Below are 21,208 nucleotides of genomic sequence, written 5' to 3'. Positions count from 1 at the left end.
AGACGGGTTGGGTCCGAGGGAGGCCGAGAGGCTTGGTCTGGCTGATCATGCTACTGATGCACTGGCCCAAATCTGGCTCCATTACCATCCCGGTATACTATCATATGGTCCCTGTGCCAAGCGGTAGGTTGGTAGCCCTGTTCCTCATGGAGCTGTGCGCGGGGACAGGTTGGGTCCGAGGGAGGCCGAGAGGCTTGGTCTGGCTGATCATGCTACTGATGCACTGGCCCAAATCTGGCTCCATTACCATCACAGTATACTATCATATGGTCCCTGTGCCAAGCGGTAGGTTGGTAACCCTGTTCCTCATGGAGCTGTGCGCGCAGACGGGTTGGGTCCGAGGGGGGCCGAGAGGCTTGGTCTGGCTGATGATGCTACTGATGCACTGGCCCAAATCTGGCTCCATTACCATCACAGTATACTATCATATGGTCCCTGTGCCAAGCGGTAGGTTGGTAACCCTGTTCCTCATGGAGCTGTGCGCGCAGACGGGTTGGGTCCGAGGGGGGCCGAGAGGCTTGGTCTGGCTGATGATGCTACTGATGCACTGGCCCAAATCTGCCTCCATTACCATCACAGTATACTATCATATGGTCCCTGTGCCAAGCAGTAGGTTGGTAGCCCTGTTCCTCATGGAGCTGTGCGCGCAGACGGGTTGGGTCCGAGGGGAGGCCAAGAGGCTTGGTCTGGCTGATGATGCTACTGATGCACTGGCCCAAATCTCGCTCCATTACCATCACGGTATACTATCATATGGTCCCTGTGCCAAGCGGTAGGTTGGTAGCCCTGTTCCTCATGGAGCTGTGCGCGGGGACAGGTTGGGTCCGAGGGAGGCCGAGAGGCTTGGTCTGGCTGATGATGCTACTGATGCACTGGCCCAAATCTGCCTCCATTACCATCACAGTATACTATCATATAGTCCCTGTGCCAAGCAGTAGGTCGGTAGCCCTGTTCCTCATGGAGCTGTGCGCGCAGACGGGTTGGGTCCGAGGGGGGCCAAGAGGCTTGGTCTGGCTGATGATGCTACTGATGCACTGGCCCAAATCTCGCTCCATTACCATCACGGTATACTATCATATGGTCCCTGTGCCAAGCGGTAGGTTGGTAGCCCTGTTCCTCACGGAGCTGTGCGCGGGGACTGGTTGGGTCCCAGGGAGGCCGAGAGGCTTGGTCTGGCTGATGATGCTACTGATGGACTGGCCCAAATCTGCCTCCATTACCATCACTGTAAACTATCATATGGTCCTTGTGCCAAGCAGTAGGTCGGTAGCCCTGTTCCTCATGGAGCTGTGCGCGCAGACGGGTTGGGTCCGAGGGGGGCCAAGAGGCTTGGTCTGGCTGATGATGCTACTGATGCACTGGCCCAAATCTCGCTCCATTACCATCACGGTATACTATCATATGGTCCCTGTGCCAAGCGGTAGGTTGGTAGCCCTGTTCCTCATGGAGCTGTGCGCGGGGACAGGTTGGGTCCGAGGGAGGCCGAGAGGCTTGGTCTGGCTGATCATGCTACTGATGCACTGGCCCAAATCTGGCTCCATTACCATCACAGTATACTATCATATGGTCCCTGTGCCAAGCGGTAGGTTGGTAACCCTGTTCCTCATGGAGCTGTGCGCGCAGACGGGTTGGGTCCGAGGGGGGCCGAGAGGCTTGGTCTGGCTGATGATGCTACTGATGCACTGGCCCAAATCTGGCTCCATTACCATCACAGTATACTATCATATGGTCCCTGTGCCAAGCGGTAGGTTGGTAACCCTGTTCCTCATGGAGCTGTGCGCGCAGACGGGTTGGGTCCGAGGGGGGCCGAGAGGCTTGGTCTGGCTGATGATGCTACTGATGCACTGGCCCAAATCTGCCTCCATTACCATCACAGTATACTATCATATGGTCCCTGTGCCAAGCAGTAGGTCGGTAGCCCTGTTCCTCATGGAGCTGTGCGCGCAGACGGGTTGGGTCCGAGGGGGGCCAAGAGGCTTGGTCTGGCTGATGATGCTACTGATGCACTGGCCCAAATCTGGCTCCATTATCATCATGGTATACTATCATATGGTCCCTGTGCCAAGCGGTAGGTTGGTAGCCCTGTTCCTCATGGAGCTGTGCGCGCAGACAGGTTGGGTCCGAGGGGGGCCGAGAGGCTTGGTCTGGCTGAGGATGCTACCAATGCACTGGCCCAAATCTGGCTCCATTACCATCACGGTATACTATCATATGGTCCCTGTGCCAAGCGGTAGGTTGGTAGCCCTGTTCCTCATGGAGCTGTGCGTGCAGACAAGTTGGGTCCGAGTGGGGCCGAGAGGCTTGGTCTGGCTGAGGATGCTACCAATGCACTGGCCCAAATCTGGCTCCATTACCATCACAGTATACTATCATATGGTCCCTGTGCCAAGCGGTAGGTTGGTAACCCTGTTCCTCATGGAGCTGTGCGCGCAGACGGGTTGGGTCCGAGGGGGGCCGAGAGGCTTGGTCTGGCTGATGATGCTACTGATGCACTGGCCCAAATCTGGCTCCATTACCATCACGGTATACTATCATATGGTCCCTGTGCCAAGCGGGTAGGTTGGTAGCCCTGTTCCTCATGGAGCTGTGCGTGCAGACAAGTTGGGTCCGAGGGGGGCCAAGAGGCTTGGGTCTGGCTGATGATGCTACTGATGCACTGGCCCAAATCTGGCTCCATTACCATCACGGTATACTATCATATGGTCCCTGTGCCAAGCGGTAGGTTGGTAGCCCTGTTCCTCATGGAGCTGTGCGTGCAGACAAGTTGGGTCCGAGTGGGGCCGAGAGGCTTGGTCTGGCTGATGATGCTACTGATGCACTGGCCCAAATCTGGCTCCATTATCATCACGGTATACTATCATATGGTCCCTGTGCCAAGCGGTAGGTCGGTAGCCCTGTTCCTCATGGAGCTGTGCGCGCAGACAGGTTGGGTCCGAGGGAGGCCGAGAGGCTTGGTCTGGCTGATGATGCTACTGATGCACTGGCCCAAATCTGCCTCCATTACCATCACAGTATACTATCATATAGTCCCTGTGCCAAGCAGTAGGTCGGTAGCCCTGTTCCTCGATGGCAGCTGTGCGCGCAGACGGGTTGGGTCCGAGGGGGGCCAAGAGGCTTGGTCTGGCTGATGATGCTACTGATGCACTGGCCCAAATCTCGCTCCATTACCATCACGGTATACTATCATATGGTCCCTGTGCCAAGCGGTAGGTTGGTAGCCCTGTTCCTCATGGAGCTGTGCGCGGGGACAGGTTGGGTCCGAGGGAGGCCGAGAGGCTTGGTCTGGCTGATGATGCTACTGATGCACTGGCCCAAATCTGCCTCCATTACCATCACAGTATACTATCATATGGTCCCTGTGCCAAGCAGTAGGTCGGTAGCCCTGTTCCTCATGGAGCTGTGCGCGCAGACGGGTTGGGTCCGAGGGGGGCCAAGAGGCTTGGTCTGGCTGATGATGCTACTGATGCACTGGCCCAAATCTCGCTCCATTACCATCACGGTATACTATCATATGGTCCCTGTGCCAAGCGGTAGGTTGGTAGCCCTGTTCCTCATGGAGCTGTGCGCGGGGACAGGTTGGGTCCGAGGGAGGCCGAGAGGCTTGGTCTGGCTGATGATGCTACTGATGCACTGGCCCAAATCTGCCTCCATTACCATCACAGTATACTATCATATAGTCCCTGTGCCAAGCAGTAGGTCGGTAGCCCTGTTCCTCATGGAGCTGTGCGCGCAGACGGGTTGGGTCCGAGGGGGGCCAAGAGGCTTGGTCTGGCTGATGATGCTACTGATGCACTGGCCCAAATCTGGCTCCATTACCATCACGGTATACTATCATATGGTCCCTGTGCCAAGCGGTAGGTTGGTAGCCCTGTTCCTCATGGAGCTGTGCGCGCAAACGTTTGGCAGGACCAGCTGCGCCCCCTCCACCCTGGCCTTCTCAGGAGTCGGCAAGGCTGTCCCCTCTTCCAGCGGCACCACGAGGTCTGGGAGCAAAAGTGAGTCCTTAGAGGCCTCAACCAGCCTGAGAATGGAATCTCTCACTGTCTCTCTCCCTCCCTCTCTCTCCGAGAGCAAAGCGGTACACCGGGAGACCTCTCCCTCCTCAGGCTGCGGAAACAAACATTTCCGTGCCAGCCGTGTGACCCGAAAACAAAAAAAATTTCAAGCTGGAGAACCAGGGAGTCGAACCCTGCGCCTCTCGCACACGAGGTGCTAAGCGAGCGCTCTACCGATGAGCTAGATCCCCGACACGAGGTCTCATGCAGCTGTACACCGCCATACCATTCCACGTCTCACTCCTAATGCAATATCTTGCGCACGCACCCTGCACCACGAAGGAAGCGACGCGGCAACGTCGATGAAGCTCGACAGCTTGTCTGCGAAAAGCTCGGCCGCGTGCAACTGGAGCGTGGGCAGGTTGGCCGTGTCGATCAACACCGCAAAGAGCTGGCCCATGACAAGGTACATGATTGGCGGGTTCTCGCTGACGTGAACCATGATGAGCTTCTCGACCGGGATGCGCCTCGTGCTCGACGCCGACCGGATGCTGACAGGCTGCACACGGGGTGACCCACTCGGGCCAAGCGACGACGTCAAGGCAGAGGTGGCACGGGTTGCTGAACGCTGCGAGTCCTTGCACGAGCTCGACCAGGGCATCCTGGCCGCTCATGACGGCGCCGATCTTCAACTCGCGCAGGTCTGCCCGCCCTGCCGAGATGGTCGCCCATAGAGTCGGTCCCTCGACAGGCACCTTGATAGAGAGAATCTCGAGGCGGGCTGAGCACAGGTCGACGAGCTCAACGGCGAGGACGTCGGCTCCAGGCCACGGGGGCGAGCTCGAAGCCGGACGCGCGCGATACCTGGTCGTGGGTTCAGAGTCGCCGCCTCGAAGATGAGCTCGCGCAATCTCGCGAGCGAGCTGCGCATGCGCATGCTCGAAGAGGAGCAGAGCGAGGTCGTCGTCGTCCCTCACAGCGAGATCAAGCGAGGAAAAGGGAAGCGGCGGCTCGCGTCGCGCAATGGCGGGCAGACCTGCGCGACACGGTGGCCAAGCATGAGCTTTGCCTCGTCTCGGCCTGCAGCAATGCGACTGGGCGGCTGTCGTTGTCGGTGTCGTGGTCGGCGTCGTCGTCGGGGTGCTCCAGGGGCTGAAGGACGTCGGCGAAGACCTCAGGCGGGAAGACAGGTGCGCTCGCGATGACAGCGGCGTGACTGTAGGAGTGCTCGTGGTCAGCTGGGTCGCTCTGTGGGGGCGCGAGGGGAGTAGGGACGCACCTGCTCGCCGCGATGAGGTCGGGCAACGATGCCGTGGCGAGCTCGACGACGACGCGCTGAGGCGATTAACGGGGTCCACAGCAAGCCCAGAGGAGTCGAGTATAGCAGTGGAATACTCAATCGTCGCAAGCTGTGCGAGGCGAGGCGAGCGAAAGTGAGCGGCAGGAAGAGGAGAGCCTGGGGAGCGTGGCTCTGCCAGCTCGACACCGCCTCGTGCACCTGTGCTGCACGAGCCATGCACCGAGTACTCGCCACGACCCGCCTCTTGCGCTCGACAAACGCGCGCACATTCGCCTCGTCGTCTTGCTGGTGCCAGTCCGAGCCGTCCGTCCCCGCTCTCTCTCGCCGCCCCTCGCCGCCAGGACAGCGTCAAGCTGACTCTACATTCGCGCACACCAGCTCAAATACCTCGGACCAGCCGCCGCAAGCCAACGCACCGCCAGAGCCGGCCGCCGCCTACTCGCTCCCGCAGGACGCCTTCGCCGGCGAGGACCACTCGTCGTCCGCCGCCTCGTTCCGCCCGTCGACTCGGCCACCGACGTCGAAACCTCGCCAGCGGCAGTTCCTCAGCACCGCCGAGGCCCAGGCGTTCGCCGACCTCCTCGGCGAGATCCTCCCGCGCTCGTCCCGCCCGCCCGACTCTGCGTCGTCTACCGGCGGCGCACCAGGCGCAGGCGCACCTCCACCCGGGCTCTTCGACATCTTCTCCCCGAGCACGGCCGCCGCCGGCCAGTCGCCCGAGGTCGCGTCGGGCGTGAGCCGCGTGCAGCAGGCCCTCATGCGCAAGGTCGGGCACAAGATGGGCGTCTCGCTCGAGCCGGGCTCGGGTCGCTTGCAGCGCAAGGCGCGCGACGAGCTGACCGAGCAGGAGGCGCTCGAGCTCGACCGCCACCGCGAGGAGCTCGCGACCCTGCGCTCGGACAAGGACGTTCTCGAGTGGGGCCTGCGCACCGTCTTTGGCCTCAGCGCGAGCTCGCGCGCCGGCATCCTCCCCGACCCGTCGACGCTCCTCGTCGAGCTCCCGCCCTCGATCGACGGCGACGCGGCGGGCAAGGGCGTCGCGGTGACGGTCGGCCCCTCGTCGCGCCTGTTCCCCGACCTCCTCCACCTCCTCTTCCTCTCGTTGCGCGACACGCACCGGTCCCCGAACGCCGCCCTCTCCGTCTTTGCCCTCGCCGCGTCCAACCCCTTCTCGTACATCTCGGGCTGCACGACGGCGCTCTACAACGAGGTCCTGCGCACGCGCTGGGCAGAAGGCGACGTCGAGTCGCTCCTCGCGTCACTCGAGGAGATGCGCGCCGCCGGTGTCGCCCTCGACGATCGCACCCGCGAGCTCGTCTCGGCCGTCGGCGAGGCCATGCGCGTCGACGAGGAGCGCGCCGACGTGCGCGTGTCGGCCCTCGTCGACTCGAGGCAGCTCGGCGGCGCGACGGGCATCCTCGACGAGCGCGAGCGCCAGGTCGAGGTCCTCAAGCGGCGCTTCTTCTCGGCGCACCAGGTCGACGCGTGGGGCCGCATGGACCGCATCGTCGAGGAGAACTTGTCCGAGATGGCGCGCGAGCGGCGCGAGCGCGACGAGGACCGGTGGCACGCGCAGGAGCACGCGCGCCTCTCGCTCGACGACCTCGAGCGCGACGCCGCCGAGCGCGAGCGGCCGAGCCTCGTGAGCCGGCGCAGCCTGAGCCCGTACGACGAGGGCCAGTCGGCGTACTCGTCCTCCTCGTCGTCAGGGCGCCGAGGCGGCGCCTCGTCTCGCGGCGGGGGAGGGCAGATGACCGAGTCTGGGTGGCGGGACCCCGTGCCGGAGCGCGACGAGGACGGGCGCCTGAGCCTCCCGAAGCGGCCGTCGTTCGCCAACCCGTACAAGATTCGCCGCAAGTCGTTGACCAAGGCCGAGAAGTCGTCCAAGGACAACAAGCACCCGGCGCTCTGGTGGAAGAACTGAGCTCGCCCTCTCTCTCTCCTCCCTCTCCCTTTGCCCCCTGTAGCTGCCCTCGCGCGCCTCGTCCCTGTCCTCTCACACCCCTCGCAACTCGCACTTTCTCGCACTTCTTGCTCTCGCCGGGCAAAGTAGAGACAGAGAGAGGGAGAGAGCGCTTGATGCTTTGCAATAACGAGTCAAGAGTGAGGGCAGATGCACATAGAAAGGGGGCAAAGTGTGAGGACAGGGGAAGAGAGAGAGGGAGGGCGAGCGCTTTTCAAGTCGATGCGGTGCCACGCTTCTTCAGCAGGCGGACCGCGCCCTCGAGGAGGCACTCGTACACGCTGCGGAACTGGCGCGCGTTGGCGACGAGCGACATGCGCTGCTCGCGCAGCTCGTTGACGCCCGCAAAGACCGGGTCGGGCTGCTCGAGGGCGGGCACGTCGAGCGACGGCAAGACCGGGTGCGGCGGCGGGCCAGGCGACGCAGGTGGGCCTCCGAGAGACGACAGAGAGAGGCCCGCCGAGAGCTGCGACGTCTCGGGGTCCGACTGTCGCTCGGCAAGAGGCGGTCGCGACGGCGTCGCTGCGCCGGACGACGACGCCGCCGAGTCGCCCGTCGCGTCGATGTCCATCGCGTCGCCGGTCGCGGCGGCGGCGCCATCGGAGGACGAGGGAAGGTGGCCGCCAAGGTCCCGCCGCAGCTGGGCCAAGAGCGAGCTGACCATGATGAAGACGCCGGTGCGGCCGACGCCGGCCGAGCAATGCGCCAGGATGGGCGGCTCGAGGCCGTCATGGTCGGCGACGTCCCACCCGATCTCGCGCATGTAGTCGCGCTGGGCGGCGTCGACCTCGTCGACGAGCGCCACGACGTCGGACGGCTCGGCGGGGATGTCAAAGTCGGGCCACGCGCGGTACTGGATGTGGCGGATCTTGCGCGGCGCGGACGAGGCGGACGACGACGACGACGATGCGGCCTGCTCGCGAGGGCGGCGCTGCACCGTGATCGTGCGGCGGACGGTCGAGTCCTTGACGCTCGGCTCGGCGTTCTCGGGCTTGGTACCAAACGCGGCGAAGAAGCCGCCGCCTGGCCCGTTCGCTGCGCTCGCCGCCTCCTGCTCGAGCCGCTCGCGGTCCTCCTCCTCGTGGGCCGCATCGCCGTCGACGCTCACGTCCCACTCGCCGTCGTGCTGCGGGACCCAGTACCGGCCGCACTTGTCGCGCCCGGCCTCGCGCAGGTTGGTGAGCATGATGACGACGCCGACGTGCTCCTGGTCGCACATTTGCCAAAAGTCGCGGAACGTGGTCGGGAGCGGGCCTTGCGACGCGATGAAGCGCTTGGTCGAGCCGCGCAGGAAGAGGTGCGACGCGTTGACGTAGTCGGTCGCCGACGGCGAGTGCTCCTTGAGCCGCACCCTCGAGTGCTCGTACTGCGGGAACGTGCGGAAGAGCAGAGTAAGTGTCGAGCGCCTCGGGCGACGGCAGGAGAGGAGGGGAAACGAGACGCACCGGGAAGATGTTCTTGAAGCGGTTGAGGTGGCCGAGCTCGACGCCTGCCGAGATGCCGAACTTGGCCCAGTGCTCTCCATCGCTGTCGCTCTTGGCCGCCGCACCGCCCTGCGCGCCGCCCTTCTGCCCCGAACCCGCCTCGCCCGCCTCGAGCGCCGTCTGCTGCGCGTGGAACCGGAACATGCCCTCGAGGCGCTCGCGCTCGGCGACCTCGAGCTCGTAGAACTGTCGCGCGAGACGATCGGCACGCGACATGGGCGAGAGGCGAAGGAGGGCTTGGAGGTAAGAAGGGAGGGCGCCGGCGACGGCGGGAGGGACGTTGGGCAGCTCGACCGGCGTGAGGTGCGCGAGCGAGCCCTCGAGGGACAGAGCCTGCGAGGGTACGAGGAAGGTGTCAGGGGGCGTCGGCAGGCACTGGACGAGGACGAGCGGCGGGCGCACCTCGCTGTTTTGCCGAATGTTGTCGAAGAACGGGTTGGCGCTCGTGCGCAGCTGGTCGCGCTTGCCTGCGAGAACGGGATGGTGGCTCGCTCTGTCAGTTTTGCCGAAATCGAGAGTCATGGGCGAAGCGAGGGTCGGCCGGTCGAAGGTCGTCGTCGAGTCGAGGGAGGCGGCAGACGTACCCGGTTCGTTGCCGCTCTTGCGACGCTTGCCCATGTCGGGCCGCTGGCTCGCGAGCGACGAGATGCTGCCCTCGCCCTCGCTCGACGGCGGGCTGGTCGTCTTGGCGTCGACGCCGCGACGGGACGTCGGCAGCGCGCCCGGGTTGCCCGGCGCGCCGCCTCGCACCGACTCGTGCATGTAGGCCGACGTCGACGCGAGCTGGAAGGCGGCGGCGGGCAGGTCCCGGACCTGGAGGACGGGCCGGCCGTGCTTCTTCGAACCGGCACCGGCGCTGGCGCCGCTCGGCGACGACGTCGGGTCGGCCGCGAGGGACGCCGACAGGGCGCCACGCTGCTGCGGGGCGCCGTCGAGCGGCGTCGACGTGCCCGTCCCGGGCGCAGACGACGGCGAGCCGCCTGCCGGGCCCGAGTGGAGGAGGGCCTGCTGCTCGTCGGCGGCGAGGCCGCGCAGCTGCGTCCTCACGGCGTACCAGCCGCCCTTGACCCACCCGAGCTTGCCCGCGAAGCCGGCCTTGTCGAACTTGGCCAGGAGCGACACGACGCCGCCTCCTTCGACGAGCGACGTCGACTCGTTGTCGAGGACGACGATGGCGGCGGCCGACGCCCACTTCTCGAAGACGGCCTGGTCCGCCGGCGAGAGGCCCTCGGCGACGCGGTCGATGCCGAACGCCGGACGGCGGAGGAGCGTCGACGGGACGCAGATGTTGATGGCGCCCGTGAGCCGCTCGGCGACGTAGGCGGTGTGCGGGCGAATGTCGAGGATGAGGAGGGGAGGCGAATCGGGTGCGCCGTCTCGCGGCGCCGAGCTCAGGAGGACGCTGAAGAGCGTCTGCGGGTTGTAGAGGGTGTACCGCGACGAGTCGACGACCGGGGCGGACGACGCCGAGGGCCGCGCCGAGAGCGAAGAGGGTCGACCGGCGACGCGACGCCCGGGCGGCATCGACATGGGGAACGACAGGGACGGCGGCGTCGCCGAGCTCGAGGGGAACGAGATGCCGGCGGTCGTACTCGGGCCGGGCGTCGGCGGGACGGGGTGTGCCGAGGGGGAGGAGGAGGAGGAGGGTGGCGCCGCGAGGTTGAACGGGTTGGCGGTGGCGGTCGCCGCGGGGCTCGCGACGTAAGTGTCGGATGAGGGAAAGAAGGGCGAGCTCGCGGGTGCGTGCAGGGGCGTGCCCGGGCCGCCACTGGACGACGGCCCTCGGAGGAGGTGGTTGAACTTGGCGTTGAACGCGGTCGACGACGGTGAGAGGGCGAACGACGGCGGGGCCGACGCTGCCCAGCCGTCTGGCGCGCTCACCTTGCCGGCGGGGCCGGCCTCTGCACCGAAGCCGCCGCTGCTGCCGCCGAACGTAAAGCCCGCCTGGCCGCCGCTGACCGCGTCATGGTGGAAAGTGGACCGGCCCTCGAACCCGCCCGCCGCCTGGCCGTTTTCGTCTGTGGCGACAGGACCACCGTCACTGGTGCCGCTCGTGCCCCACACAGGCGGACCGCGCTCGACGGCCGGCGTCGGCGGAGCGAAGTAGTCGGGCCCTGGTCGGTCACCGTTGACGTTGGTGGGCGAGAGGCGCGGGCGCGCCGCGGACGGCCCTTGGGGCTTGACGCGCATGTCGCGCGATCCTGGAAGAGGCGCCACACTGGCTGGCGAGCTGAGGCGAGGCGGAGGAGAGCTGGGCCGCCGGCGATCGTCGAGGAGAGAGAATGAAGGCGACGGCGTCGGCAGAGGGCAGGTCGGACTGGTGTGTCGGTGCGCTGGACGTGAACGGTCTGTAGCTGGTGCAAGAGCTTCGTGAGCGGTGGCGCTCGGCTTGTAGCAGAGAGCGCGGCCTCTCCTCGCTGTCTCGCTCCTCGCCGACGACCGTCACTGCTTCGAGACCAACTTATCTCGCCACCGAGTGCAGCGTGCTTCTGCTCACGGGAAGCTCTGTCACTTCGGCTGCGACCCATTCAGCGCCATAAGAGGTGCTCACAGTCTCGACCTCGCTTTGGCCTCGCGCTCCTCGGCCCGCAGCACGCTCGCTCGAGCCGCTCGTGTGCTTCCTTCTGCTCGAATGCCTGGCGCTGCCATCTTCTCTGCTGAGCACTGCGACGAGTGAGAAAAGAGCAGCCTCTCCTCGATACTCGCGCCCACGCTGACGCCGCTTTCCTCGCCCCTCTCCCTCTCCCCGAACACGTCGCCCTGCACCGGTTGCGTCACCCGCTACATCTCCCACACGGCGCCCCTCTCCGGGTGCTCCCGCTCGACGTCCCAACCGACGAGGGCGTCCAGACACGCGCGGCCAACCTTGGGCTCGAGTTCCTCGACGACGGCCGGGTCGATGAAGGCGCCGCCGGTGCGGTCGGCAAAGACCATGTGGCAGGCTGCGGCGCGGATGTTGGGCGACAGGTGCGACAGGTGGAGGAGGTGGGCGCTCTCCATCTGGTGGGCGGGCGCGAGAGAGGTCGAGGTCGAGAATGAGGGACGGGGGCAGGGTCAGTCGGTTCCGCGCGTTCGTGCTCGCGGCAAAGGGGTTGGACCGTCGGCGCACCTCGAGACTGGCACAGTCCGGGTTGGCCTTGACGAGGTCGTCGATGAGCGTCTCGTTGTCGTCCTGAAAGTTGCGGTCGATGCGGCCCTGGCTCGAGTCTGCGGACGGTGGCGCCTCGCGTCGTCAGGGACTGCGTCCGGATCGGCTCGACGAGCCGAGAGATAGAGAGAGAAAGGGGACGCACAGAAGCAGTCTGCCGAGGCGTGGAGCTCGAGCGAGCGGACCTTGCAGGTTGAGGACGCGACCGAGCCGCTCAGGGACGAGACGAGCTGGGAGGCGACTTGTCAGGACCCTGGCGCGAGGGGGCGAGGGAGACAGAGAAAGACAGAGAGAAAGAGAGACGCACAGCAGCCTGAAGATCTGCGTCCGCCGGGATCTGCGCGTGGCGAGCCGAGGTCAGAGCACTCGCCGAGGATGGCGAAAGAGAGGAGCGTGGACGCACAGGTGGCGAGAAGAGGTACGGCGGCTCAGCCTCCTTGTCGCTCTCGCCGTGCCAGTGCGCGTAGTTGGTGCTGATCTGCAGGGCCTGCTTGGGGATGCCGATCGAGCCGACAGGAAGGGAAGGGTCGAGCGAGCCGCACGAGCCGAACCTGCGGTCGGGTAGAGCGAGGGTTAGCTATGTCCAGCAGCCAGGCAGACACGCAGGAAAGAGGACGGACCGGATGATCGCGAGGTCGCCGTCGACGACGGCTCGGACCTCGCGCACGAAGAAGTCGACCATGGCGACGCCTGAAGGACTGAGCGTCAGGTCTCGGCTGCTTGTGATCGCGAATCACGTCTGAGAGCGGGACGCACCCATGCCGATGGCGATGAGGGTCACGGGCACGCCCTTGTAGCGGCCCGTCACGGTCGTGTACCCTCGCGCCGACGCATGCTCGAACGGCTTGGGCTCCTTGTCGAGGAAGCGCTTGAAGCGGTGCAGGCGGGCCGGGTCGCCGACGGTGACGATGCGGTTGGCGACTTGACCTGTGGGATCATACACAGAGCGAGTCAGTTGCGAGAGTGAGGGAAGCGTGCGCGAGCCTCGCAAGGAGGGCCGCTCGTCGGCGAGGGGGCGAAGGAAGGGATTGGGCTCACCCGACTTGACCGAGACGTGGTAAACCCGACCATCGGCTGTGTTCAGTGATCAAGAGTGGGTCAGCAGGGTCGAGCGTGCTCGCAAGGAGGCGTCGTTGTAGACTCGCCGTCCATCGGCTGGGTGGGGGAGGGAAACAGGTCAGCGTTCGTCGATGGGCTGCAGAGGCAGGAGGGACGCACAAAGTTGGCGTTGCTGATCTTGTCGAGCATCTTGGGCGGGCTGGACAGGGCTCGACGGCAGGCGAGATATCGAGTCGAGTGAGGTCGGACGGTGGTTCAGGTCGAGGAAGGCGGGCGTGTCCTGACTCGGCGGCGGGGCGGAGAGCTGGTAGCGTGTGCTAGCTGCTTCAGCAGTGGCAGGCCTCGTGCGAAGAGCAGGTGGTGAGAGCGAGAGCCGTCTCTCAACGGTCCAAGGCGAGGCGGAGCGGCCGAGACGAGCGTCGTCCCACTCGCACCACCCAGACGCGCTCTGCACGCCAGCTGTGCGTGCACGAGGGCCTGCCTGAGCCGCCCACCACTAGCTCAAGCGCGGCCGCCGACCTCGACACGCACCTCTTCGCCTCCGCGCCACTCGACTCGCCGCGACCCTGCTCCGCCTCGCCGCTCGGTGTGTGCGAGCCGGGCACGCGCTGTACCGCACCTCCAGCCCGCTCGGTGTGCACCCCTCTCTCTGGCGTACGTCCTCGTGACCTGAGCTGACCTCGCCCATTCTCATCTGCAGCGCGTCCTCCCGTCCTCCACTACCCCCGTACCGCCATGCACCGCCGCCCGGAACCCGTCATCTCGGACTCGGAGCCCGAGGACACCTCGCCGCTCCCGCACCTGTCCGCGCACAAGACCGCCTCGAGCCGGTCGAGCCGTCGTCGCACGTCCGACGAGCGCCCGGGTCTGAGCACGGGCGAGGCCGACGGTCGCGAGGTGCTCGTCCTGTCGTCTGCGTCCGAGGGCGAGGACGAGAACGGCGCCAAGCCCGTCACGTCGTCCTACTTCTCGCTCGCGGCGACCAAGCGCCGCAAGCGTCCTTCGTCCGGCACGCCCGACGACTGGCCGTTCGCCGGCCTCGTCGACCGCGAGCCCCGTCGCAGCAGTGGGTTGTCGGGCGCGAGACACGCGTCGAGCGACTCGCGCTCGCGCTCGGGCAGCGGCGCCGAGCTCGCCATCCCGACCCTCCCGTCCCCGTCGGCCGCGCCCTCGACCGCGCCCTCGCACTCGCCCGACCTCGCCCCCGCCGCCTCAACCTCGTACGACATCGCGTCTCGTGCGGGCCTGTCGTTCGTCTCGGCGCGCGACCTGCTCGCGGCGAGCGGCTCGGCCGCTCCTCGCGCCGACGACACGGACGACGAGCTCCTCCCGCCCGCCCAGCTCGGCCGCGCCTCGTCGGCAGCGGTCAAAGGGACGAGTGACGTCGTCGTCGACGCCCCCAAGAAGAAGAAGAAGAAGCCGACGCCCGCGCCGCCGCGCTCGGCGTCGGTCGAGTCGGACCCGTCGATCGAGGTCCTCGAGCCTGGCCCGCGCGGCACGAGCGCGAGCCGGCCCGTCAAGGCGGCGCCTCGCCGTCGCCGTGCCGACAAGGTCGTCGCCGACAACGACGTCGTCGTGCGCGAGGACTCGGCCGCGTCGGGCGGGTCGTCGACTGGGTCGCTGCCGCCGCCGCCGTCCGAGTGGCGCGACCGCTTCGAGCGCGGCGCGTCCTCGGGAGCTCACGCTGCAGGCGCGTCTCGCGGCGACAGCCAGGCGCCGGCACCGGCGCCGACGCCGTCGTCATCGGTGCGCCGCAAGCCGTGGGAGGACCTCGAGGCCAAACTCGCGTCGGGCCAGGGCAAGAAGAAGGCGGCCAAACCTCGAGCTCGCGCGGTCAAGGCGGCCAAGGCCGAGGTCGTCGAGGTGGACGAGCTCGCGAGCGACGAGGACGACGCGGCGGTTGTCGCGTCGAACGGCGCCGGGCGGGCCTCGTCGAGCCGGTCCGCGTCGACGGCCGCGGCGACCAAGCCTCGCTCCAAGGCCGTCGGCTTGCTCCCGACGCCGATGGCGCTCCCCGCCGACGCCCGCCTCCGCCTCCTCTCGTCGTGCCCGCTCCCGCTGTGCGACTTCGCCCTGCCGACCACCAAGGCGCTGTCGACGCGCCAGACCCACCTCCGCACCTGCGCCAAGAAGCTCGACATCACGGCCGCGACCGTGTCGGACCTCGTCGACGCGCAGATCGTCGCCCTCTCCGAGGCTGCCGACGCGGCCCGTCTCGCGAGGGCCGACTCGCGCACCCAGTTCGACGAGGCCATCGGGCGCGGGCAAGGCGCCGCGGCCAACGCTGACGTCCACGTGGTCGGCGTCGAGGGCTTTGACGGCCGCGACCCGTCGCAGTGGTACCGCGCGATCAAGGAGGTCCAGGACGAGTTTGACCTCGCCCGCAAGAAGGCCGAGCGGCCGAGGGAGGCCAAGCTCGAGCGCATGGCCAAGGAGATCCGCCGCGAGCGCGCCGAGGCGGCCAAGTGCGGCTCGAGCGCCGTGCAGGACAACGGCGAGGACGACAAGCCGCACGTCGGTGCCGCCGGCGCCGACGACGATGGCGACGATGGCTTTGCCGCCATGCCCGCCGCGACGGGCCGTCTGCGCGCCGAGACGCCTGCGGCCCGCAGGGTGGTCGTGCAGCGTGCCGACACGCTCCTCGGCTCGACGAGCGCCCGTGCCGCTCCGACGACGATCGACTCGGACGGCGACGACGTGCTCGACTTTGGCGACGGGCCCGTCTTTACCTGCGACCTCACGCCGCCGCGCCCGACCCAGGTGCTCGAGCCGAGTCTCTTTGCGCCCTCGACTCGGCTCGACTCGGACTCGAGCGTCGAGGTCCTTGAGGCGGCGGCGGCGACGACGACGACGACGACGACGAGCGGGGCCACCGCAAGGCGGTCTCGCTCGCCCTTTCGAGGGCTGTTGCTGCAGGACCCGTGCAGCAACAGGCTTACCGTCAAGGGTCCCCAACTCGGACGTCGCCGCAGCAGCACCAACGTCCGCGACTCGCTCTGGCGAGCCGCAGCAGGTCGCGACGACGCCGCCCTCAAAGTCGTCGTGCGTCCACCTTTCATCCCTCTCTCGCCGTACCACGGGCGGATCCTAAACTAACACCGTTGCACCCCCCGACGCAGCTCAAGAAGCGCCGTCACGCCTCGGACGACGAGTCCGCTCACGCCGAGCGCGACGCACGCGATGAGAACGCTTGGTTTGCTCAGCCCTGAGCAGGACCTCGCGCTCGCCGCCGACGAGGACGAGGACGCGGTGTGGATGGAGGACGAGTCGAGCGCCGGCCTCGTCCTGGTCGGCGGAGCAGAAGTCGGAGCAGAGTCGAGTGAGGAGGAGCCGCTCGCCAGTGTCGTCCGGCGCACAGCGCCGCCTACCACGGCTCGCCACTTGCGCACGACCCTCGCCTCGTCACCTCGCCCCAGGCGTCCTCCCTCTCCCGCTTCCGACAGCGACGACTGCCTCCCCCGGCCCGCTCGCCTTCCTGCACCCGTTCGTCGCCTCGAGCATACCGCCTCTACTGCCGCCAACGCGCCGTCCGCCGCTTCAGCTCCAGCCTCCGACCCCGCCGCCGCACCGCCCGACTACTCGTCCCTGTCCCTCGCCGCCCTGCAGCGCAAGGCCGCCGCGTACGGCTTCCGCCCGTCCAAGGAGCGCACCGTCCTCGAGCGGCAACTCGCCGGCGTGTGGCGCGTGCTCCACCCTGCCGGCGCGAGCGCGACGGGCGGTGCCGAGGTGGGCGCGTCGTCGTCGTTGTCGTCGTCGTCGCCGCCGCCGAAAAAGACGCGCGGGCGCAAGAAGAAGGTCGTCGCGGTCGAGGAGGACGACATGGACGGTCGTGCTGCGCAGGCCGACGACGAGCCGGTCGGCGAGAAGCTGCGGCGTCTCGTCGTGGCGGACGAGGGCCTGTACCTGCGCGTCTTGCGGTACGAGGTGCGCCCCGTTTTCTCTTGCTCGTCCTTCTCCTCCCTTGCCCGCCAGACCTGACACTGCCTTCACGTGTCGCAGCCGATCCACCTCGACGAGTTCGTCGCGCTCGCGGCCAAAGGCGGCGTCAAGATCGCCAAGCCGCTCCTCGTGCGCTTCCTCGACGAGCAGGTGCGTCGCACCCTCTCCTCTTTCCCTTCATGGACCGTGCCTTGACGCACAGTCTTCTTCAGAGCATCACATTCTTCACGCAAGACCCCACCGGCGGCACGAGGCGCCGCTATCGGTGACACCTTGTCGACGTCGAGCGCCCTTTCCCCCCTCTCGTCCCGCCCCACTCCCCTCGCACGTCCCTCCTCCTCGATTCTGTGCTCGCCCTTTTTGTCCCTTGCCGTCGGTCTGCCCGGTGCCGCCGCCTTGCCTTTTGTCGCTTGTAGTTCCTCCTGCAGTGATTCCTCGTTCCTCGTTCTTGCTCGCCCGTACTCTCGCCCTCTCTCGAGACGGAAGCGCGCCTTCCGCACCTCGCTGCAGCCGCCGAGCTCAGCAGACGACGTGCGCCCCGACAGCCGCCTCCTTGCAATGCAGTCGTGGCGGCATCGTCCGTCTCGAAAGCCTGACATCGTCGAGAGCGGCTCGAGCGCGGACTTCAAACGCCTGCTGCGAGCTTTGGCGAGCCGGCTCAGCTCTCATTCTCTGCTTCTTCGCACTTCTCCTCGCTCGAGCTCACGAGAGCGTCCCTCACTTGCACTGTGAGGAGAAGAAGGAGAGCAGGGTCTCTGCGCCGACACTGCCGCTCGCATTGCCTCGTCCTTCGTCCTGCTCACGAGCTCACAAGCCTTCTCGTCGTCGGGGAGCCACCGAACGCTCTCACCCGCGAGGCCGCTGCCGGCAGAGATATCGAGAAGGAAGTACAACAACAGCTACTCTTTGTGCGCCACTTTGGGTCCCTCGCTCACTCTTCCTCGTCGCGTCGCAGCTCTCGTCCATGCTTCGACCCACCCAGCTCAGGCAGGCGCCGCGCCCCACACCTTGACCGTACCGTCCGAGCTCGCCGTGACGAGCTGCTGCTCCTTGGGGTGATGCGCCGTCCACAGGATCGGCTTGTCGTGCGCCTGGAACGACGCTCGAGCGAGAGGGTTGCCCTGCGCGCGAGTGGTCAGGTCAGTGCTGCACGACGGGTTGATGGGCGCAAAGGCGCATCACCGAGTGGGTCGCTCGTGGAAGGAGGCGAGGAGGAAAGGAGCGCGACGGACCGACTCGAGGTCCCACCCCCAGACCTTGCCGTCCTCGTCGCCGCAAAACACCGTCTCCTCCCTCGCGCCGATGCAGCTCTGCGACCGATAGCTCGTGTTCTTGTGCCCGGTGAACGACTGGACGACGGTGCCGTTCGACAGGTCGAGGAGCCGGTGCGTGCTGTCGAGTGTCGAGACGAGGAGGAGGGACGAGTCGGTCGTGAGCGAGAGGGAGGTGACGGGCTCTGCGGGAACGAGGGCACGTCAGGACCAGTCCGGGGGACGATCTCGTCGGCGTCAAGGGCGAGGCCCGGACCTTGGAGGACGAGAGAGAGGATGGGTCGACGCACGATCGAAGAAGTCCGCCTGCAGCTGGCCCATGCGCAGGTCGTAGGTGCGCGCGAACCCGTCGACGCATCCCGAGATGACGAGGTGGTCGCGGATGAGGACGCTCGTGATCGAGTCGCGCGCCTCGTCGAGCACTTGAAGCGGCGCGCGGTTCTGCGACCTGCAAAGGTCGTGCGTCAGAAGGGGGCCTCTGACAGGGCTCGAGCGGACGAATCGACGCACTTGATGTCGTACAGTCGAACCGTCGTGTCGAACGAGCCTGCACGGCGAAAAAGAGTGGTCAGTCGAGGTCGTCGGGCTCCGAGGGAGGGGTGGGACGGACCACTGGCGAGGACGCTCGCATCTCGGTTCCACGCGACGGCGTTGACCTTGCCGACGTGACCGCTAAGACGACGAAGGATGTCGCCCGACGTGACGTCCCAGAGGAAGACGCTGCGGTCGCCGCCGCACGACGCGAACCGAGTGTTGTCGTGGGTGCTGTAGGACGACGAGGTCAGCGGGTTCGGGTCCGTGCACCTCCAGGGACACCCGCATCGGTTCGTTTGACGAGCTCGACGACAGGAACGAGAGAGCCGGACGCACCAAGCGAGCCCGAGAACCTCGTAGCCGTGGCCGCCGTACGACTTGATCTCGGCGCCCGTCTTTGCGTTGGTGAGCCGAACTTGACGGTCGGCACCTCCGGTGAGGATGTACGAGCTGCCCGTATTGTACACGGCCGTATGGACCGCGCCCTTGTGCGACTCGACGGCGAACAGGAGGCGAGACGGCGGGGAGCGAGGAGACGGCATTGTCGCGTCGCTCGGAGCTGGCCGCCGGGCGGAGGAGGAGCTCAAGCGGTAGAGCAAGGGCACTCGGGGAGCCAGTCCCACAGCGCGAGAGCGGCTGAGAGGTGGGGAGCCAGCCCTCGGCTCATCGTCCAACCTCGTTCTTCTCGCTCGACCCACCTCGCTCTCACCGCTGAGAGCAGAGCCGAGTGCGCGCTAGCCACTCTTTCGACCCTGTGCATGAACCCTGTCGCGGTCGTCAAGCTCTTCATCGCGTTTTCATCGAGCACCAGATGGCATCGTTGGCCCACCTCCATCGTCGGTCTGCCTCTGTCCCGGCAACCAGGTGCGTCTTCTGCGCCCGCCAGCCTCCTGGACCGGCCACTCTCTGACCAGGCACTCCCTTGCAGCCGCGCCCACGACATCACGGGTCCTCCCATCTTCCCGCAGGAGATCTTCAACCTCATCCTCGAGCACCTCGAGAACATTGTCCACCCGTTGAGCCGCGATGCACCTCTCGAGGCCGAGGCAGACCAGCGCATGCTCGGCGACCGCATGAAGCGCGTCAGCCCGGCGTGGTTGACCGGCGGCCGCCGGATCGCCTGGTCGCGGGTGACCTGCTTCTGGGACGTCGAGGACAAGCTCGTCAAGTTCCTCTTCGAGCAGCCTGCCCTCGCCCGCGAGATCCGCGAGCTATTGTTCCAGCCAGGCGAGCACTGCCCCACAAGGACGGCTCCGGGCGACCACCGCCGTCAAACCGTCGACGTCGTCGAGCTCATCAAGACGTGCTCGGGCCGCCTCGACAAGCTCTTCTTCGTCTGTCCTGTCGGCGACCATGATCTGTGGGCGCAGGTCACGTCGTCGGTCATGGCGGCTACGCTCTCAGAGCTCAGCCTCCTCGTCGACTACAGCAACGACGCGCTCCTGTTTGAGCTCCGGCAAGGTCTCGCCCACTTCGTCCGGCTCAAGATCCTCGGCGTCATCATCGAGACCGACCGCGGGTTGTCTGCACGCCGCAGTGTCGCTCAGCCGGCGCCGATCGCGATTCGCCTTCGCATCACGCGCTTCACCTTCGAGCACGTCGTCAAGCGCGCGACAAGCTCGAGCGTCCTTGCCAGCAGCTTCTTCGCGCAGCTCCTCGAACCCGAGCGGCTGCACAGCCTCGCGCTGAAGGTGTCCCTGCAAGAGGCGGAGCAGCTCAACTGGATCGGCGCGTTCCGCCGTCTGCGGTTCATCTCCCTCTCCTGCGCCCCGTGGTCGCCCAACTTCCGCCCCGTCACGGCCCACATCGCGCTCTTTGCCGAGGCCATCGCGTCTCTCCCTGAGCTCGGGACGGTCCGCATCAATCCCGCGCCCGCGCGCGACTTGAGCAGCGACAGCCCGCCCGTCCCGTCGCCCGTCCCGCTCAGCCACCTCCTCGCCCAAATGCCGCCGCGCATCAAGACCTACCGCATCGGCGGTGGCGTCTTCTTCACGGACAACGTCGGCCTGCCCGGGATACCTCGCCATCAGTGGCCACCCCCCGACGTCTGCCTCAAGCTGTCCCTGAAGGTCCGGCGCGACTGGACGGCTCGCCTCGTCCGCATGTACCGCCGCACAGGGCCCGACCACGTCCAGACCTGGTCCATCCTCCCCGAGGTGCGCTTCTGCAGTTCACTGTCACTCTGAGCCTCAGAACCTGACTCGCGCTCGACCACGCAGAACGTCGTCGGGCCGCTTGACGACATCGAGTGACCCGGTCAACCTCGTGCGTGTTTGTGTCCTTTCTGCTCCACTCGTACAGTCTATACTGACCCCCTGCACTTGCAGGCTCAACCTCTTTCCCTCGCCAACTCGCCTCCACCATCGCCTGCCTCTCCACCTGTCGTATCCCTCTCCCTATCTGAGCTTTCTCTCCTACTCTTTGCCCATCTTGCACGTATCTCCTATCGCCTGCAACGGTGCGAGCGTTTTGCGACTCGCACAAAGCAAAGCTGAGAGAGAGACCGGGCGAGAAA

General features: G+C 66.4%; 7 protein-coding genes and 1 non-coding gene across 8 annotated transcripts; 3 read left to right on the top strand and 5 right to left on the bottom strand.

Moving 5' to 3' along the window:
* Window positions 1-4,167: 4,167 nt before the first annotated feature.
* On the bottom strand, window positions 4,168-4,246 carry RHOBADRAFT_t83. The gene has a single exon. It is a non-coding gene; the product is annotated as a tRNA-Ala (tRNA).
* Window positions 4,213-4,669, bottom strand: RHOBADRAFT_45757 (uncharacterized protein; the record flags this gene model as incomplete). The annotated part of the gene is made up of 3 exons (XM_018414660.1): window positions 4,213-4,236; window positions 4,324-4,554; window positions 4,640-4,669. 3 exons carry the CDS (start codon window positions 4,667-4,669, stop codon window positions 4,213-4,215), a joined length of 285 nt encoding a protein of 94 aa, XP_018269845.1.
* An 840-nt stretch (window positions 4,670-5,509) lies between these two features.
* On the top strand, window positions 5,510-7,325 carry RHOBADRAFT_54976 (uncharacterized protein; the record flags this gene model as incomplete). The annotated part of the gene is made up of 2 exons (XM_018417593.1): window positions 5,510-5,598; window positions 5,674-7,325. Coding segments are annotated over 2 exons (1,739 nt in total), but the record flags the coding sequence as incomplete, so codon positions are not given.
* Window positions 7,326-7,355: 30 nt separating this feature from the next.
* On the bottom strand, window positions 7,356-10,932 carry RHOBADRAFT_54975 (uncharacterized protein; the record flags this gene model as incomplete). The annotated part of the gene is made up of 4 exons (XM_018417592.1): window positions 7,356-8,624; window positions 8,704-9,075; window positions 9,145-9,209; window positions 9,327-10,932. The coding sequence occupies 4 exons, from the start codon at window positions 10,930-10,932 to the stop codon at window positions 7,473-7,475; spliced, it is 3,195 nt and encodes a 1,064-aa protein (XP_018269843.1). The 3' UTR covers window positions 7,356-7,472.
* A 566-nt stretch (window positions 10,933-11,498) lies between these two features.
* Window positions 11,499-13,138, bottom strand: RHOBADRAFT_54974 (uncharacterized protein; the record flags this gene model as incomplete). The annotated part of the gene is made up of 9 exons (XM_018417591.1): window positions 11,499-11,742; window positions 11,852-11,949; window positions 12,036-12,120; window positions 12,198-12,227; window positions 12,294-12,441; window positions 12,511-12,580; window positions 12,647-12,817; window positions 12,929-12,964; window positions 13,105-13,138. 9 exons carry the CDS (start codon window positions 13,136-13,138, stop codon window positions 11,524-11,526), a joined length of 891 nt encoding a protein of 296 aa, XP_018269842.1. The 3' UTR covers window positions 11,499-11,523.
* Window positions 13,139-13,684: 546 nt separating this feature from the next.
* RHOBADRAFT_54973 (uncharacterized protein) lies at window positions 13,685-17,157 on the top strand (the record flags this gene model as incomplete). Its single annotated transcript, XM_018417590.1, has 5 exons — window positions 13,685-15,991; window positions 16,069-16,100; window positions 16,393-16,873; window positions 16,949-17,038; window positions 17,101-17,157. 5 exons carry the CDS (start codon window positions 13,685-13,687, stop codon window positions 17,155-17,157), a joined length of 2,967 nt encoding a protein of 988 aa, XP_018269841.1.
* A 603-nt stretch (window positions 17,158-17,760) lies between these two features.
* RHOBADRAFT_38400 (uncharacterized protein) lies at window positions 17,761-19,235 on the bottom strand (the record flags this gene model as incomplete). Its single annotated transcript, XM_018413520.1, has 6 exons — window positions 17,761-18,009; window positions 18,121-18,344; window positions 18,450-18,607; window positions 18,670-18,706; window positions 18,770-18,924; window positions 19,030-19,235. The coding sequence occupies 6 exons, from the start codon at window positions 19,233-19,235 to the stop codon at window positions 17,872-17,874; spliced, it is 918 nt and encodes a 305-aa protein (XP_018269840.1). The 3' UTR covers window positions 17,761-17,871.
* Window positions 19,236-19,451: 216 nt separating this feature from the next.
* On the top strand, window positions 19,452-20,945 carry RHOBADRAFT_45751 (uncharacterized protein; the record flags this gene model as incomplete). Its single annotated transcript, XM_018414659.1, has 3 exons — window positions 19,452-19,486; window positions 19,622-20,849; window positions 20,913-20,945. The coding sequence occupies 3 exons, from the start codon at window positions 19,452-19,454 to the stop codon at window positions 20,943-20,945; spliced, it is 1,296 nt and encodes a 431-aa protein (XP_018269839.1).
* Window positions 20,946-21,208: the final 263 nt, after the last annotated feature.

This window comes from Rhodotorula graminis (assembly GCF_001329695.1).
Source record: "Rhodotorula graminis WP1 unplaced genomic scaffold RHOBAscaffold_10, whole genome shotgun sequence".
Taxonomy (NCBI): Eukaryota; Fungi; Basidiomycota; class Microbotryomycetes; order Sporidiobolales; family Sporidiobolaceae; genus Rhodotorula; species Rhodotorula graminis.
This window is presented reverse-complemented; position numbering and strand designations above follow the sequence as displayed.